Source organism: Gorilla gorilla, chromosome 3 (genome assembly GCF_029281585.2).
Source record: "Gorilla gorilla gorilla isolate KB3781 chromosome 3, NHGRI_mGorGor1-v2.1_pri, whole genome shotgun sequence".
NCBI classification, from domain to species: Eukaryota; Metazoa; Chordata; class Mammalia; order Primates; family Hominidae; genus Gorilla; species Gorilla gorilla.
In genome coordinates, this window is record NC_073227.2 from 91,196,222 (window position 1) to 91,211,510 (window position 15,289).

A 15,289-nucleotide genomic window follows, 5' to 3' on the forward strand; every position below is an offset into this window, starting at 1 on the left:
TCCTGACTTTGCATTACTGTTTATTTTTGCTATAGGCATTCCCACACTAAACACATTCCAAGGGAAATATTGATGGCATATGGAATATGTTGAACATTTAAAATTTGTTAGGCACTATTTTCTGTAATGTTCACAACAACCAGTGTCTTAACATCTTAGAAAACTAAAGCTCAGAAATTGTACAAGTCACTGATTTGGATTAGGGTTTTAAAACCCTACTGTGTCTGAACTTGAAACCAGTGTTTTTGTTTTACTTTTTTCGCTTTTTTCTTTATTCTGCAGTATGCAGGTGTATGTTTTCTATAATATATACTATTACAGTGAGAACAGTTAGCACAGTAATAATCATTTGTTGACCTTTTCACCAAGCTATTATTTAATATTTTGTCTTCATTACAGATCATTAAGGAATATTAATAATATTGGAGAATCATTTACCAAGTTCCAAAAGGAAATGTGTATTTTATTTTATTTTATTTATGAGACGGAGTCTTGCTCTGTTGCCCAGGCTGGAGTGCAATGGCACCTTAGCTCACTGCAACCTCCACCTCCTGGGTTCAAGTGATTCTCCTGCCTCAGCCTCCCAAGTAGCTGGGATTACAGGCATATGCCACTATGTCCGGCTAATTTTTTGTATTTTTAGTAGAGACAGGGTTTCACCATGTTGGCCAGGCTGGTCTCAAACTCCTGACCTAAGGTGACCCACGAGCTTTGGCTTCCCAAAGTGCTAGGATTATAGGCGTGAGCCATCGCGCCTGGCCAAAACGTCTATTTTAGAAGTCTTCTCAGAGTATCAGAAGTATTTATGTTAGAGGCATTTGTGTTTGAATCTTCAGGTTAAGAATATTTAATGGTAGTAGCCACAGTTGCTCAAAGTCACTAATGGTATTTGGGAGAAAGACTAGTTGAAATGCTAGCCAATGCTGTTGTGGACTGTGTCTGCATGCTTTAAAAACGCCCTGTGGGCCGGGCGCGGTGGCTCACGCCTGTGATCCCAGCACTTAGGGAGGCCGAGGTGGGCGGATCACGAGCTCAGGAGTTGAGACCTGCCTGGCCAATGTGGGGAAACCCCATCTCTACTAAAAAATACATTAAAAAATTAGCCGGGCACGGTGGTGCGTGCCTGTTGTCCCAGTTACTCGGGACTGAGGCAGGAGAATCGCTTGAACCCGAGAGGCGGATTGTGCCACTGCACTCCAGCCTGGGCGACAGAGCAAGACTCCGTCTCAAGAAATAAAAAAATAAAAACACCCTGTTATTCATTTATTGTGTGTAAAGAAATATATATTGTAAAATTACCTACATTTTGATAATTAGGTTCATTTACCTCTGTTGTACTAAATGTATTATAAGTTGTTAATCCCTTATATAACATCTGCAATGAGCATTTTGCAACACAAAGATTCTAATTAATTATTCCTCTAAGGTTTAAACAACCATGTTTAGTAGAAGTTTTACTAAGAAATTGTACATGCTCCTGTTACAGCATGATGAATACAATGTCACATTTTCTTGATGACCTCAGTCCACTTTACAAGCATGTAGTAAAACAGCTTTCTTTGCTAAGCTATATACATCTGATGGCTCCTATGCTCTTCTAGTATGTTATTTTGCTTTCAGATTTCAGATTTGCAGGAAGCACACTGACTCCCACTCTTGCATTTATGATGGCTTCTGTACCCCCTGTTTTCTAGGCACTAATGAAGATTATAAGGGGAAATTTATAACCAAGCTTATTAAGTTGATAAACATCATTTTACAGAAGTAGTTGAGTTTGTGTAGACAAACTCATGGGCTGTGTAACCACTACTTAATGTTCAGGGTCTCTTATTTTTTCTGCTTTTTATTATTTTCTGGGTTGATTTAGTTTTCCTAATAAACCTGTATGTTGTCAGTCAGAACGCTGTCTCATTCTTTAGTTGCACTAGAATTCCCACAGGAGAAAAAGAATTCCCAAATTGAAGGAGTAGTAAAATTTCTGGTAAGAAAGGATTAGGTGGCAGCACGATCATGACTGGCTGGGTGCTCTGTATCCTGTCTCTTATCTGCAGTTTCAAAACCTGAAAAGCTCAGAAAACCAAAATTTTTTTGTTTGTTTTTTTGAGACGGGGTCTCATTCTCATCCAGGCTGGAGTGCAGTGGCATGATCTTGGCTTAATGCAACTTCCGCCTCCCGGGTGCAAGCAATTCTCCAGCCTCAGCCTCCCCAGTAGCTGGGACCACAGGCACACACCACCACGCCCGGCTAGTTTTTGTATCTTTAGTAGAGACAGGGTTTCGCCATGTTGGCCAGGCTGGTCTCGAACTCCTGAACTCAGGTAATCTGTCCATCTCGGCCTCCCACAGTGTTGGAATTACAGGCGTGAGCCACCGTGCTTGGCCCCAAAGGTATTTTTTTTGAATTCAGTGCAAACTTATTCTGACCAGATGTTAATAGTCTTTATCCCACTTCATGTTAACACTCTTTGTTTCACTGGAAAATATTAGTGCATTTGATTTAACACCTCTGCAGGGGGAGTGGGGGTGCTTACTTAATAATTAATATACAGTATATGCACTGTATCGTTTCTGAAGTTTCGATTCCAAATTTTATTTTTGAGACTGGGTCTTGCTGCTGTGTCACTCAGGCTGGCATGCAGTGGCGCGATCATAGCTTACTAAAGCTAAAACTTTGCAGGCCCAAACCATCCTCCCACCTCAGCCTCCTGAGTAGCTGGGACCACAGGTGTGTGCCACCACAACCAGCTAATTTTTGTATTTTTTCTATTAGTTTCGCCATGTTTCCCTGGTTGGTCTCGAATTCCTGAGCTCAAGCATTCCAGAGTACCTCCCAAAGTGCTGGGATTATAGGCAAGAGCCACTGCGTCCAGCCAGTTCCAAAGTTTAGAATTTCTTTTCTAAAAATCTTTTCTAAAAGTTTTAAATTCTGAAACATCTGGCTGCCAGGGTTTTAGATAAGAGATTGTGGACCAAAAATCAAGATGTTTTGAAAAGTGCTTTTCTCTGTTCTCTCCTTGTGTTACCCCCAGGTCATGTAGGAAAATGGGAAATTATGCTGGACTTAATGCCAAAAAAGCTAGATTCTTTGCTTCCCTACTTTGTTGTTGTTAGTTGAGACTGGGTCTCACTGGAGTACAGTGGCATGATCTTGGCTCACTGCAGCCTTGACTCCGTGGCTTCGGTAATTCTCCCACCTCAGCCTCCCAAATAGTTGGGACTACAGGCGCCTGGCTAATTTTTCTATTTTTTGTAGAGACAGAGTTTTGCCATGTTGCCCAGGCTAGTCTCAAACTCCTGGGCTCAAGCGATTCACCTGCCTCGGCCTCCCACATTTGTATTTTTCAAAGTATACTCTTAAGCTCAGATGAATTCAAGTTTTTGCAGCCAGAAACTGGTAGAACTGGTGTTTGAAATCTTTCATTTTCCAGTGCTTAAACTCTTCATCATTGTAAGATACTTCTTGTGTGGGTCTTTTTTGTGGAAACCACACTTGGAGATTTCTACTCCTTAACCCCAGGCCTCTTTATGACATCCATCCAGGACCAGCTCTGCTTTCCTGTTGAAGGTCTCAAGAGACTTGCCTTCCTCCTCTCGGTAGCTGCCAGTACTCTTACCAATTCATGAGTTTTCCCCCAAGCTTGGCTGTGAAATGTGATACCTATTAGCTTCCCCAGCACCTTTCTCCCAACTTCCTTGCTATACCTGATGACAACTATTCAGGCCTCTTCCATTCCTAGGATCTTGCTATTAATCACTATGGGGATAAGTAAAAGTAATATATACAAAATAATTGCATAACAATAATATAGGGCAGTTACATAGAATGATTCTTGCTGTTTAATCCTGGAAAATGTGATCCCGAAGGATTCACATTTTAATTTCTCTTTATTTCTGAGGATGGAGTCACCATTTCCCCCTTCTGGCTACACATTTAGATGCATTTCAGGTCTGATGATAGTTGCAATGTAAAAAAGAATAGCAAGGCCTTTGGTTTCTGTAGACAATTTGGACCAGATAACTTCCAGACTGGGAAATATCCGGTTTATTAGTGTTACTGGATGGGAAGTCTTGACTGAGTTGTCTGGGTTTTTGGCGTGTTGAACAAAGAATTGAACAAAACGTAGAAACAAAGCAACAAAAGAAGCAACGAAAGACAAAACAACAAAAGAACGAAGTAACAAAAGCACAAATTTATTGAAGCGATGCAAGTGCTTCAAGAGTCCCCATTGCAGTGTTCTTAAGGGTTACTAGGCTAAAAGAATTTGGTAAATCCCTAGGTGCCCTTTACAGTCGTCCAACTGGTTGCACCCTATGAAGGATTGGCCTGCGACCAATCAGAGGCTGAAATGGAGATGGCAGAGGACAATCAGGCGATGTGGAAACTTCTGTCTTGTAATCACAGGAGTGAAGGTGTGGCCTGTATGCTGCCTAGTCTTGCCTAGAACTTGCTGCACCTGCTGTTCTTTTGCTTATGCCTTAACCCTTGGTTACCCTAATTCCCTATTCTCTTGCCTCATTAGGTCTTTACCCTGACTAAAAATGCACTCATCTAGCTGGGACAAATCCTACACTGCATTTGTCCCATCTAGATGAGTATTCTAGCAGAGTACATGGCACATGAGTAGGCATTCAAAAATTCAACATACAGTACATTTTGTTACCTATGTGCTAGGTGTCGGGCAGGCTGAGTTAACAGCTGAACAGAAACCTACCTACCCAACGTGCTAACTTCTATACAGCATGGTCGTGCATCCAAATCAAATGGAAAGTGGTATGGGAGATCTGGAAAGGCTTCCTGGGGGTGGCACCTGACTACCTAAATTCCCATCCCAGTTTCACTTACTAACTTTGACACTTGGAACAAGCAGCCTTTCAGTGCCTGTTTTCCCACTGGTAGGTAAATGGGCTAATGACGGTATTTCTGTCACTAGACTTCGTTAATTAATGAAAAGCACATAGAAGAAAACAGCCTGGCTCTCTAAGTGGGCAGTGCGATTCCCAAGGACGGCACTTCGCCTGATAGTCTTCCTCTAGGCTGAGAAGCCAGGGTAAATCCATTTGATTTTCCTACCACACAGTGCCTTCTCCCCAGATGAGTTCAAAGCTTTAAGTCTATCCAGTTCTGTCCAGACGCGTCTGTTCATCTCCAACAGGCCCACTAGAGAGGCGGGTTTTCCAAAGCCTGGCACGGCCCACTGCAGGTGACGCCCTCTGCCCTCCAGCGCCCTCAGGCCTCTGGCGTCCACCCTTCCTCCCCACCCGACTCCGGAACCTCTTCCCGCGCCCTGCGCGGGCGCCTGGCTGCTGGGGGTAGAGGCCTTCCGCCACACGCGCGGCCCCGCCCCGGCCTCCACGTGACCTGGCGTGCGGAGCGCGCACGCGGGAACCCGCGCTGGAGGCGGGCGAGGGCCGAGGGGCAGCTAGGGAGCGCGGCTTGAGGAGGGCGGGGCCGCACCGCAGGCCCGCCAGTGTCCTCAGCTGCCTCCGCGCGCCAAAGTCAAACCCCGACACCCGCCGGCGGGCCGGTGAGCTCACTAGCTGACCCGGCAGGTCAGGATCTGGCTTAGCGGCGCCGCGAGCTCCAGTGCGCGCACCTGTGGCCGCCTCCCAGCCGTCTCTGCCGGCCGAGCTCTGGGCCGCCACAAGACTAAGGAATGGCCACCCCGCCCAAGAGAAGCTGCCCGTCTCTCTCAGCCAGCTCTGAGGGGACCCGCATCAAGAAGATCTCCATCGAAGGGAACATCGGTAAGGAGCCTCCGGAAATGTGGGACGCAAGGCTGGGGTGTCGCGGCAGTGGCTGAAGCTTCCTTTCGCCGCATCTCTCTGCAGCTCCTCGGTGAGGGCTTTCCCTCCAGCCTGGCGGTGTGGACGCGGCCTCGGCTTCCTTTCCCACCCAGAGCATCCTTCCCTTACCTCCCGCTCCACGGGGTGACTGCGGTCCCCGGGGTCAGACTGGGCGCCAGGCCTGCGGTCTCTGTGAGGCGCGCTTTGAGCCTCTGCTCCCTCTTTGTTGGGAACTCGCAAAGGGAAGCGGGGGAAGGGTATCAGATTTCTTGAGGTGTAACTTACATTAAATTCACCCTTTTTAGGTGTACTCTTCTATGAGGTTTGACAAACATTATGCCTTTTACTATCACCATGATCGAGATACAGAACATTTTCATCACCTCAGAAAGTTCCTACCTGCTCCTTTGTATTCAGCCCCCTCCACCCTTCCTATTCCCTGGCACCCACTGATTTGATTTCTATCCCTGCAAGTGTTGCCTTTTCCAGAATGCCATATAAATGGAATCATAGGCTATATCGCCTTTTGTGTCTGGCGTCTTTCATTTAGCATAATGCTTTTGAAATTCATTCATGTTACTTGTGTCTGTAGTTTGTTTCTTTTTATTGCTGAGTAGTATTCCATTGCATGGATGTACCATCGTTTATCCATTTTCTAGTTGTGGACCTCAGGGTTGTTTACAGTTTTTTAGCTGTATTATTAACGAAGCATTGTTTTAGCTATATTATTAACGAAACTCGAAACATTCGAGTACAAGCAAAGAGGTCTTTAATGATCTTAATAGCATGGAGTTCCTCACCCCTTACTCCACATCCAAGTAAACATTGGATTATGATTCAAAGACCACTAACGTTTCTGTTAACTCAGATGGGGGGCAGACTAGGCCATGCCTGTCACTTTGCAAGATACACACCAACGTCCGATTCTTCTGTATCTCCAACCACAGGAAACCTACCCCTGAAACTTCCTGTTTTGATAGATTAAAAAAAAAAATTTTTTAGCTCCAGGTTGGGTGCTGGTCATTCATGCATACAGCAAATTTTTTAAAATTCTTACCACATTCAAAGCACTGTACCTTCTTGAAAAAGGCCAGGCAAGCAGATGCTTTAAGCATTCAAATGAATAGAAAAAATACATTCTCAAAGAGGACTTCTTATTTCATTGCTCCAGAATTAAAGCACCAGTAGAAAGACCATATAATATAATTAGCAATGTAAGTTATTTGAGGGTGCATGTTTACTAGTATGGAATCTCTGACAGCTGCTTACTGAATAAAGAAGACCATATATAAAGACAGGAGAAAGTGGCTGAACAAAGCCATCTGAAAAGTAAATTTGAGGCGGGGCATGGAGGCTCATACTTGTAATCCCAGGATTTGAGGAGGCTTAGGCAAGAGGATCGCTTGAGTCCAGGAGTTCCAGATCAGCCTGGGCAACATAGTGAGAACTCATCTCCACAAAAAAATTAAAAAATTAATTGCATGTGTTGGTGTGCCTCCAGCTACTCAGGAGGCTGAGGCAGGAGGATTCCTTGAGTCCAAAGATCAAGGCCACAGTGAGCCATGATCACACTACTGCACTCTAGCCTGGGTGACAGAGCAAGACTCTGTTAAAAACACAGAAACAAAACAGTAAAGTTGAATGAATAACCCCTCGGATCAATACCACAATACATTCATCCCCTTTCCCTCTCTCCAATCCAGTTAGGTAGCATCATATTTAGAAATCTTTCCTCAAAGCATCTTTAATCTTCTCAGCAGCTGAAATAATTTCCTAATATATCATCCCATCTCCAGTTTCTCTTAACTACTTCTGCAGCGGTCTTCTTGTATGCAAATGTCATGTGTTATCCCCTGCTTAAAATTCTTCACTGATTTCGCCTTTCCCTACACTGAGAGGAGTTGCAAACTGATAGCCTGCAATTGCACAATATTGGCCTGTACAGGTTGAAAAAAAATTTTAGTGGCCAGTGGCTCAAGCTTGTAATCCCAGTGCTTTGGGAGGCTGAGGCAGGAGGATTGCTTGAGGCCAGCAGTTTGAGACTAGCATGGCAACATAGTGAGAACTAGTCTCTAAGAAAAATAAAAATAAAATTAGGCCAGGCACAGTGGATCACGCCTGTAGCTCCAGCTACTCAGGCGGCTGATGCTGATGTGGGAGGATCGCTTGAATGTGGGAGGCAGAAGTTGCAGTGAGCCGAGATGGCACCACTGCACCCCAGCCTGGGTGACAGAGTCTCAAAAAAAAAAAAAAGCCAGTTGTGTTAGCATGCACCTTTAGTCCTAGCTACTCAGGAGGCTGAGGTGGAGATCCCTTGAGACCTATAGTTTGAGGCTGCCGTGAGCTGTGGTTGTGCCACTGCCCTACAGCCTGGGCTACAGAGTGAGACCCTGTGTCTAAAGAAAAAAAAATTAAATTTGTTGCTAACTCGAAAACATTTTGAGATTTCCCATAAACAATTAGATTCTTGGCTTCTTTTGAAAAATCTGAAGATCTGTTAACACCGGGCCTGCATTTCTGTATGACAACAATTGGTGTTTAGATGGAGCATGTTCCTTGCCATTTTTCGTCTCCCTGACACTGAGACTTTGTTAGTTACTGTTCATTATTGGTCTTGCACTTTTGTTCATGTCCCCTTCACCTTATTTGCCAGATCCAAATAAGCTGTAAATGCACAAATTGTTAAGCTGTGCGTAAACTATTTTGCAATTCCTCTATTTTTCCTAGAATTTGAACTTTACTTGGTCGTTTTAGTTTTATATTTATATAACCCATCTTCTTATGTTCTGTGTTACTCAAATGTTCCCTTATGTTAGATTGATGGAGGACTTACCTGCTTCTCATCTTAATAGTCTGTTCAGAATGACTTTCAGCATTATAATGCCTACTTGGCATTAGGAATTCTGTTAGTTTCCATGACTTTTTAAAGTATTAACATCAGTGTCTTTGGTTCTTGTTCTCCTTTGCCTTCATAGAAAATTAATTTATTAATTAGCTTATTTTCTAGCTCCCATTTTCCCCCAATAAGTTAAGGAACTAGATGTGTTAGTCTGATTGGGAACTCTAGCTGTTATTACTCTGCTTGAACTAAATGTAACTGTTATTACTCTTAGACTTTTTAAGTATGACCATATGAATTTTTCTGCTTGTAAGCAGTGTCAGAAGAAAGTTGAATGCTGTAGCCTTAAGTGCTTTCAGACTCTGGTGGATGCCTAATTTTTTTATTTGTTCCTTGGGTGCTATTTGTGAACATCATGTTCTCCTTTCCCTCTTCCATCTAGCTCAGTGAATATGGGGTGTTCTTTCTATATACTTCCACTTCCACTTAACATTCTTCTAAATGCTGTACAGTCCCTAAGCTTACACTCTCCATACTAAATTTTGGTGGCCAGTGTTTTTACCATGATTAAATCTCACTGTTATCCAGTTTATCGTTAAAAGTTTTTCTCCTCTCCTCTGGATACAGTTTACTTTGTGTTTTTCTTCTAAACTGTCTCCCTGTGTCACCTTCTTTACTGCTTCGCTCCTGTTTTTTCTCTGTGTGTAATTCTTTAAAGTTCTTCCAGGTTTTTCTTCTTTTCTATTGCCCTGTCTAATGTCCTAGATTTAAATATAGTTCTGCAAGTCAAAGGTAAGTTCTTTCTACTCCCCATGGATCTAATTTATAAGGAAGAGGAAGCTTTGCTTTTAAGTATATTGAAGTTATTTATATGTTCATCTGTGTGTGTGTGTGCACGCACACACAGGGAAAGAGAGAGAACATTATGCTAACCAGAGATGTCTAATACAACCACATTTGGTGACTTCAGATATAAAGGGTGTGGTGGCCATTAGGAGTATTACTTCTAGGTCAAGACTGTCCCTACTATTAAATATAATATATTGTTAAACTAAACATAATAAAAAACAAATGTGCTTAATGAAATTGGGCAGGGAGCCTTTTCATTTTCTTTTAAAGAAATATGAAGAGAAAGTTTAGAAAGTTGAATGTTTTGGGCTTTTTATGTTGCTTGCTATTGTAAATCTTGCAAAAGCTAATGAGTACTTGACATCTTTTTTTCCTGACAACTTTTCTTCCTCAATTTTATCTTTCCTCACAACAGCTGCAGGGAAGTCAACATTTGTGAATATCCTTAAACAATTGTGTGAAGATTGGGAAGTGGTTCCTGAACCTGTTGCCAGATGGTGCAATGTTCAAAGTACTCAAGATGAATTTGAGGTATGAAAATAAAATTTAAGTAGATAAAAGCCTCTTGGTTTAGAGGAGCAGTAGTACTTAATCTCTTTTTCTTTTTCTTTTTCAATAAAACTTTCAAATCTCGCTTTAGGTATATATCTTCATCTAGGTGGTGGTTACATGGATATATATACAGTTGGCTCTCCATATCAATGGGTTTCGGATTGATATGGATTCAACCAATCATGAATAGAAAATATTCAGAAAGAAATAGTACAAAAAATACAAATAATACAGGATTACTGTTCATATAGCATTTACATTGTATTAAGTATTATAAGTAATCTAGAGATGATTTATACTATTTGGGAGGATGTATGCAGATACTATACCATTTTACATAAAGGACTTGAGTATATGTGGATGTTGGTATCTGTGTGGAACCTGGAATCAATTCTTGAGGTTACTGAGGGGTGAGTATATGTATAAACATGCATTGAGGCCGGGGTTGGTGGCTCACGCTTGTAATCCCAGCACTTCGGGAGGCTGAGGCGGGCGGATCACTTGAGGTGAGGAGTTCAAGACCAGCCTGGTTAACATGGTGAAATGCCATCTCTACTAAAAATACAAAACTTAGCTGAACGTGGTGGTGGGCACCTGAATTCCACCTACTTGTAAAGCCAAGGTAGGAGAATTTCTTGAACCCAGGAAGCGGAGGTTGCAGTGAGCTGAGATGGCACCACTGTGCTCCAGCCTGGGTGACAGAATGAGACACTGTCTCAACAAAAAAACAAAGGAAAGTAAAATTTATCAAGCTATGCATTCAAGATTTATGCACTTTAAGTAAAGTATAAAAGTTTTCTTTTTCATAAAAATTTCGTTTTTTTTTTGTTATCCTTTAAGTTCTGGGATACATATGCAGAACGTGCAGGTTTGTTATGTAGATATACACATGCCATGGTGGTTTGCTGCACCCGTCCACCCGCCATCTACATTAGGTATTTCTCCTAATGCTAACCCTCCCCTTGCCTCCCACCCCACCGACAGGCCCTGGTGTGTGATGTTCCCCTCCCCGTGCCCGTGTGTTCTCATTGTTCAACTCCCACTTACAAGTTAGAACACGCGGTGTTTGGTTTCCTGTTCCTGTGTTAGCTTGCTGAGATTGATGGTTTCCAGCTTCATCCATGTCCCTGCAAAGGTTATGAACTCATTCTTTTATTATGGCTGCATAGTATTCCTTGGTGTATATGTGCCACATTTTGTTTATCCAGTCTATCATCGATGGGCATTTGGGTTGGTTCCAAGTCTTTGCTGATGTGAATAGCGATGGAGTAAACATACATGTGCATGTGTCTTTATGGAAGAATAATTTATAATCCTTTGGGTATATACCCAGTAATGGAATGGCTGGGTCAAATGGTATTTCTGGTTCTAGATCCTTGAGGAATTGCCACACTATCTTCCACAGTGGTTGAACTAATTTACACTCTCACTAACGGTGTAAAAGCATTCCTATTTCTCCACATCCTCTCCAGCATCTGTTGTTTCCTGACTTTTTAATGATCACCATTCTAACTGGTGTGAGATGGTATCTCATTGTGGTTTTGACCAGTGATGATGAGCTTTTTTTCGTATGTTTGTTGGCTGCATAAATGTCTTCTTTTGAAAAGTGTCTGTTCATATCATTTGCCCACTTTCTGATCGGGTTGTTTTTTTTTCTTGTAAATTTGTTTAAGTTCCTTGTAGATTCTGGATATTAGCCCTTTGTCTATTGGGTAGATTGCAAAAATTTTCTCCCATTTTGTAGGTTGCCTGTTTACTTGGATGATAGTTTCTTTTACTGTGCAGAAGCTCCTTAGTTTAATTAGATCCCATTTATCAGTTTTGGCTTTTGTTAACACTGCTTTTGGTGTTTTAGTCATGAAGTCTTTGCCCATGCCTATGTCCTGAATGGTATTGCCTATGTTTTCTTCAGAGTTTTTATGATTTTAGGTCTTATGTTTAAATCTTTAATCTATCTTGAATTAATTTTTGTATAAGGTGTAAGGAAGGGGTCCGGTTTCAGTTTTCTGCATATGGCTAGCCAGTTTTCCAGCACCATTTATTAAATAGGGAATCCTTTCCCCATTGCTTGTTTTTGTCAGGTTTGTCAAAGATCAGATGGTTGTAGATGTGTGGTATTATTTCTGAGGGCTCTGTTCTGTTCCATTGGTCTGTAGCTCTGTTTTGGTAGAGTACCATGCCGTTTTGGTTACTGTAGCCTTGTAGTATAGTTTGAAGTCAGGTAGCGTGAGGCCTCAAGCCTTGTTCTTTTTGCTTAGGATTGTCTTGGCTATACGGGCTCTTTTTTGGTTCCATATGAAATTTAAGGTAGTTTTTTCTAATTCTGTGAAGAAAGTCAATGGTAGCTTGATGGGAATAGCATTGAATCTGTAAATTACTTTGGACAGTATGGCCATTTTCACAATATTGATTTTTCCTATCTACGAGCATGGAATGTTTTACCATTTGTTTGTGTCCTCTCTTCTTTCCTTGAGCAGTGGTTTGTAGTTCTCCTTGAAGAGGTCCTTCACAGCCGTTGTAAGTTGTATTCCTAGGTATTTTATTCTCTTTGTAGCAATTGTGAATGGGAGTTCACTCATGATTTGGTTCTCTGTCTGTTAATGGTGTATAGGAATGCTTGTGATTTTTGCCCATTGATTTTGTATCCTGAGACTTTACTGAAGTTGCTTGTCACCATAAGGGATTATGGGCTGAGACGATGGGGTTTTCTAAATATACAGTCATCATCTGCAAACAGAGATAATTTGACTTCCCCTCTTCCTATCTGAATCCCCTTTATTTCTTTCTCTTGCCTGATTGCCCTGGCCAGACTTTCCAATACTATGTTGAATAGGAGAGGAGAGAGAGGGCATCCTTATCCTGTGCCGATTTTCAAAGGGAATGGTATCGGCTATGGGTTTGTCATAAATAGCTCTTATTTTGAGATACATTTCGTCAATACCTAGTTTATTGAGAGTTTTTAGCATGAAGGGATGTTGAATTTTATCGAAGGCCTTTTCTGCATCTATTGAGATAATCGTGCGGTTTTTGTCATTGGTTCTGTTTATGTGATAGATTACGTTTTATTGATTTGAGTATGTTGAACCAGCCCTGCATCCCAGGGATGAAGCCGACTTGATCGTGGTGGATAAGCTTTTTAATGTGCTACTGGATTCGGCTTGCCAGTATTTTATTGAGGATTTTTGCATCGATGTTCATCAGGGATATTGGCCTGACATTTTCTTTTTTTTGTTGTGTCTCTGCCAGGTTTTTGTATTAGGATGATGCTGGCCTCAAAAAATGAGTTAGGGAGGAGTCCCTCTTTTTCTGTTGTTTGGAAGTTTCAGAAGGAATAGTACCAGTTCCTCTTTCTACCTGTGGTAGAATTCAGCTGTGAATCCAACTGGTCCTGGGCTTTTTTTTGGTTGGTAGGATATTACTGCCTCAATTTCAGAACTTTTTATTGGTCTGTTCATTAAACCAGAGTTCTTCCTGGTTTAATCTTGGGAGGGCGTATGTGTCTAGGAGTTTATCCATTTCTTCTAGATTTTCTAGTTTATTTGCGTGGAGGTGTTTATAGTGTTCTCTGATGGTAGTTTGTATTTCTGTGGGATCAGTGGTGATCCTTTATTGTGTCTATTTGATTCTTCCCGCTTTTCTTCTTTATTATTCTGGCTAGTGGTCTATCTATTTTGTTAATCTTTTCGAAGAACCAGCTTCTGGATTCATTGATTTTTTGAAGAGTTTTTCGTGTCTCTATCTCCTTCAGTTCTGCTCTGATCTTAGTTATTTCTTGTGTTCTGCTAGCTTTTGAATTTGTTTGCTCTTGCTTCTCTAGTTCTTTTAATTGTGATGTTAGGGTGTCGATTTTAGATCTTTCCTGCTTTCTCATGTGGGCACTTAGTGCTATAAATTTCCCTCTAAACACTACTTTAGCTGTGTCCCAGAGATTGCGGTACGTTATGTCTTTGTTCTCATTGGTTGCAAATAACTTATTTATTTCTGCCCTAATTTGGTTATTTACCCGGTAGTCATTCAGGAGTTGTTCAGTTTCCATGTAGTTGTGCAGTTTTGAGTGAGTTTCTTCATCCTGAGTTCTAATTTGATTGCACTGTGGTCTGACAGACTGTTATGATTTCCATTCTTTTGCATTTGCTGAGGAATGTTTTACTTCCAATTATGTGGTCAATTTTAGAGTAAGTGCATTGTGGTACTGAGAATAATGTATATTCTGTTGATTTGGGGTGGAGAGTTCTGTAGATGTCTTTTAGGTCCGCTTGGTCCAGAGCTGAGTTCAAGTCCTGAATATCCTTGTTAATTTTCTGTCTTGTTGATCTAATATTGACAGTGGGGTGTTAAAGTCTCCCACTGTTATTATGTGGGAGTCTAGGTCTCTTTGTGGGTTTCTAAGAACTTGCATTTTGAATCTGGGTGCTCCTGTATTGGGTGCATATCTATTTAGGATAGTTAGCTCTTCTTGTTGCATTGAACCCTTTACCATTATATAATGCCCTTTGTCTTTTTTTCATGCTTATTGATTTAAAGTCTGTTTTATCTGAGACTAGGATTGCAACCCCTGCCTTTTTTTTGCTTTCCATTTGCTTGGTAAATCTTCCTCCATCCCTTTATTTTGAGCCTTTGTGTGTCTTTGCATGTGAGATGCGACTCCTGAATACCGCACACTGATGGGTCTTAACTCTGTCTAATTTGCCACTCTGTGTCTTTCAACTGGGGCATTTAGCCCGTTTACATTTAAGGTTAATATTGTTATGTGCGAATTTGATCCTGTTATTATGATGCTAGCTGGTTATTTTGCCTGTTAGTTGATGCAGTTTCTTCATAGTGTCGATGGTCTTTATATTTTGGTATGTTTTTGCAGTGGCTGGTACCGGTTTTTCCTTTCCATATTTAATGCTTCCTTCAGGAGCTCTTGTAAGGCAGACCTTGTGGTGATAAAATCCCTCTACATTTGCCTGTCTGTAAAGGATTTTATTTCTCCTTCACTTACGAAGCTTAGTTTGACTGGTTATGAAATTCTGGGTTGAAAATTCTTTTCTTTAAGAATGTTGAATGTTAGTCCCCACTCTCTTCTGGCTTGTAGGGTTTCTGCCGAGAGATCTGCTGTTAGTCTGATGGGCTTCCCTTTGTGGGTAACCCGACCTTTCTCTCTGGCTGCCCTTAACATTTTTTCCCTCATTTTAACCTTGGTGAATCTGACGATTATGTGTCTTGGCGTTGCTCTTCTCAAGGGCATCTTTGTGATGTTTTCTGTATTTCCTGGATTTG

General features: G+C 41.6%; 1 protein-coding gene across 2 annotated transcripts in view; it reads left to right on the forward strand.

Moving 5' to 3' along the window:
• Positions 1-5,312: 5,312 nt before the first annotated feature.
• Positions 5,313-15,289, forward strand: part of DCK (deoxycytidine kinase) — a 37,262-nt gene continuing 27,285 nt past the window's right edge. The window contains exons 1-2 of one of the 2 annotated variants that reach the window (XM_004038789.5): positions 5,313-5,745; positions 9,888-10,003. In XM_004038789.5, the coding sequence (XP_004038837.1) occupies positions 5,655-5,745; positions 9,888-10,003 (207 nt within the window). In that variant the 5' untranslated portion in view covers positions 5,313-5,654. The remainder of the gene's footprint in view (positions 5,746-9,887; positions 10,004-15,289) is intronic. The other variant, XM_055384484.2, reaches the window with a different exon arrangement.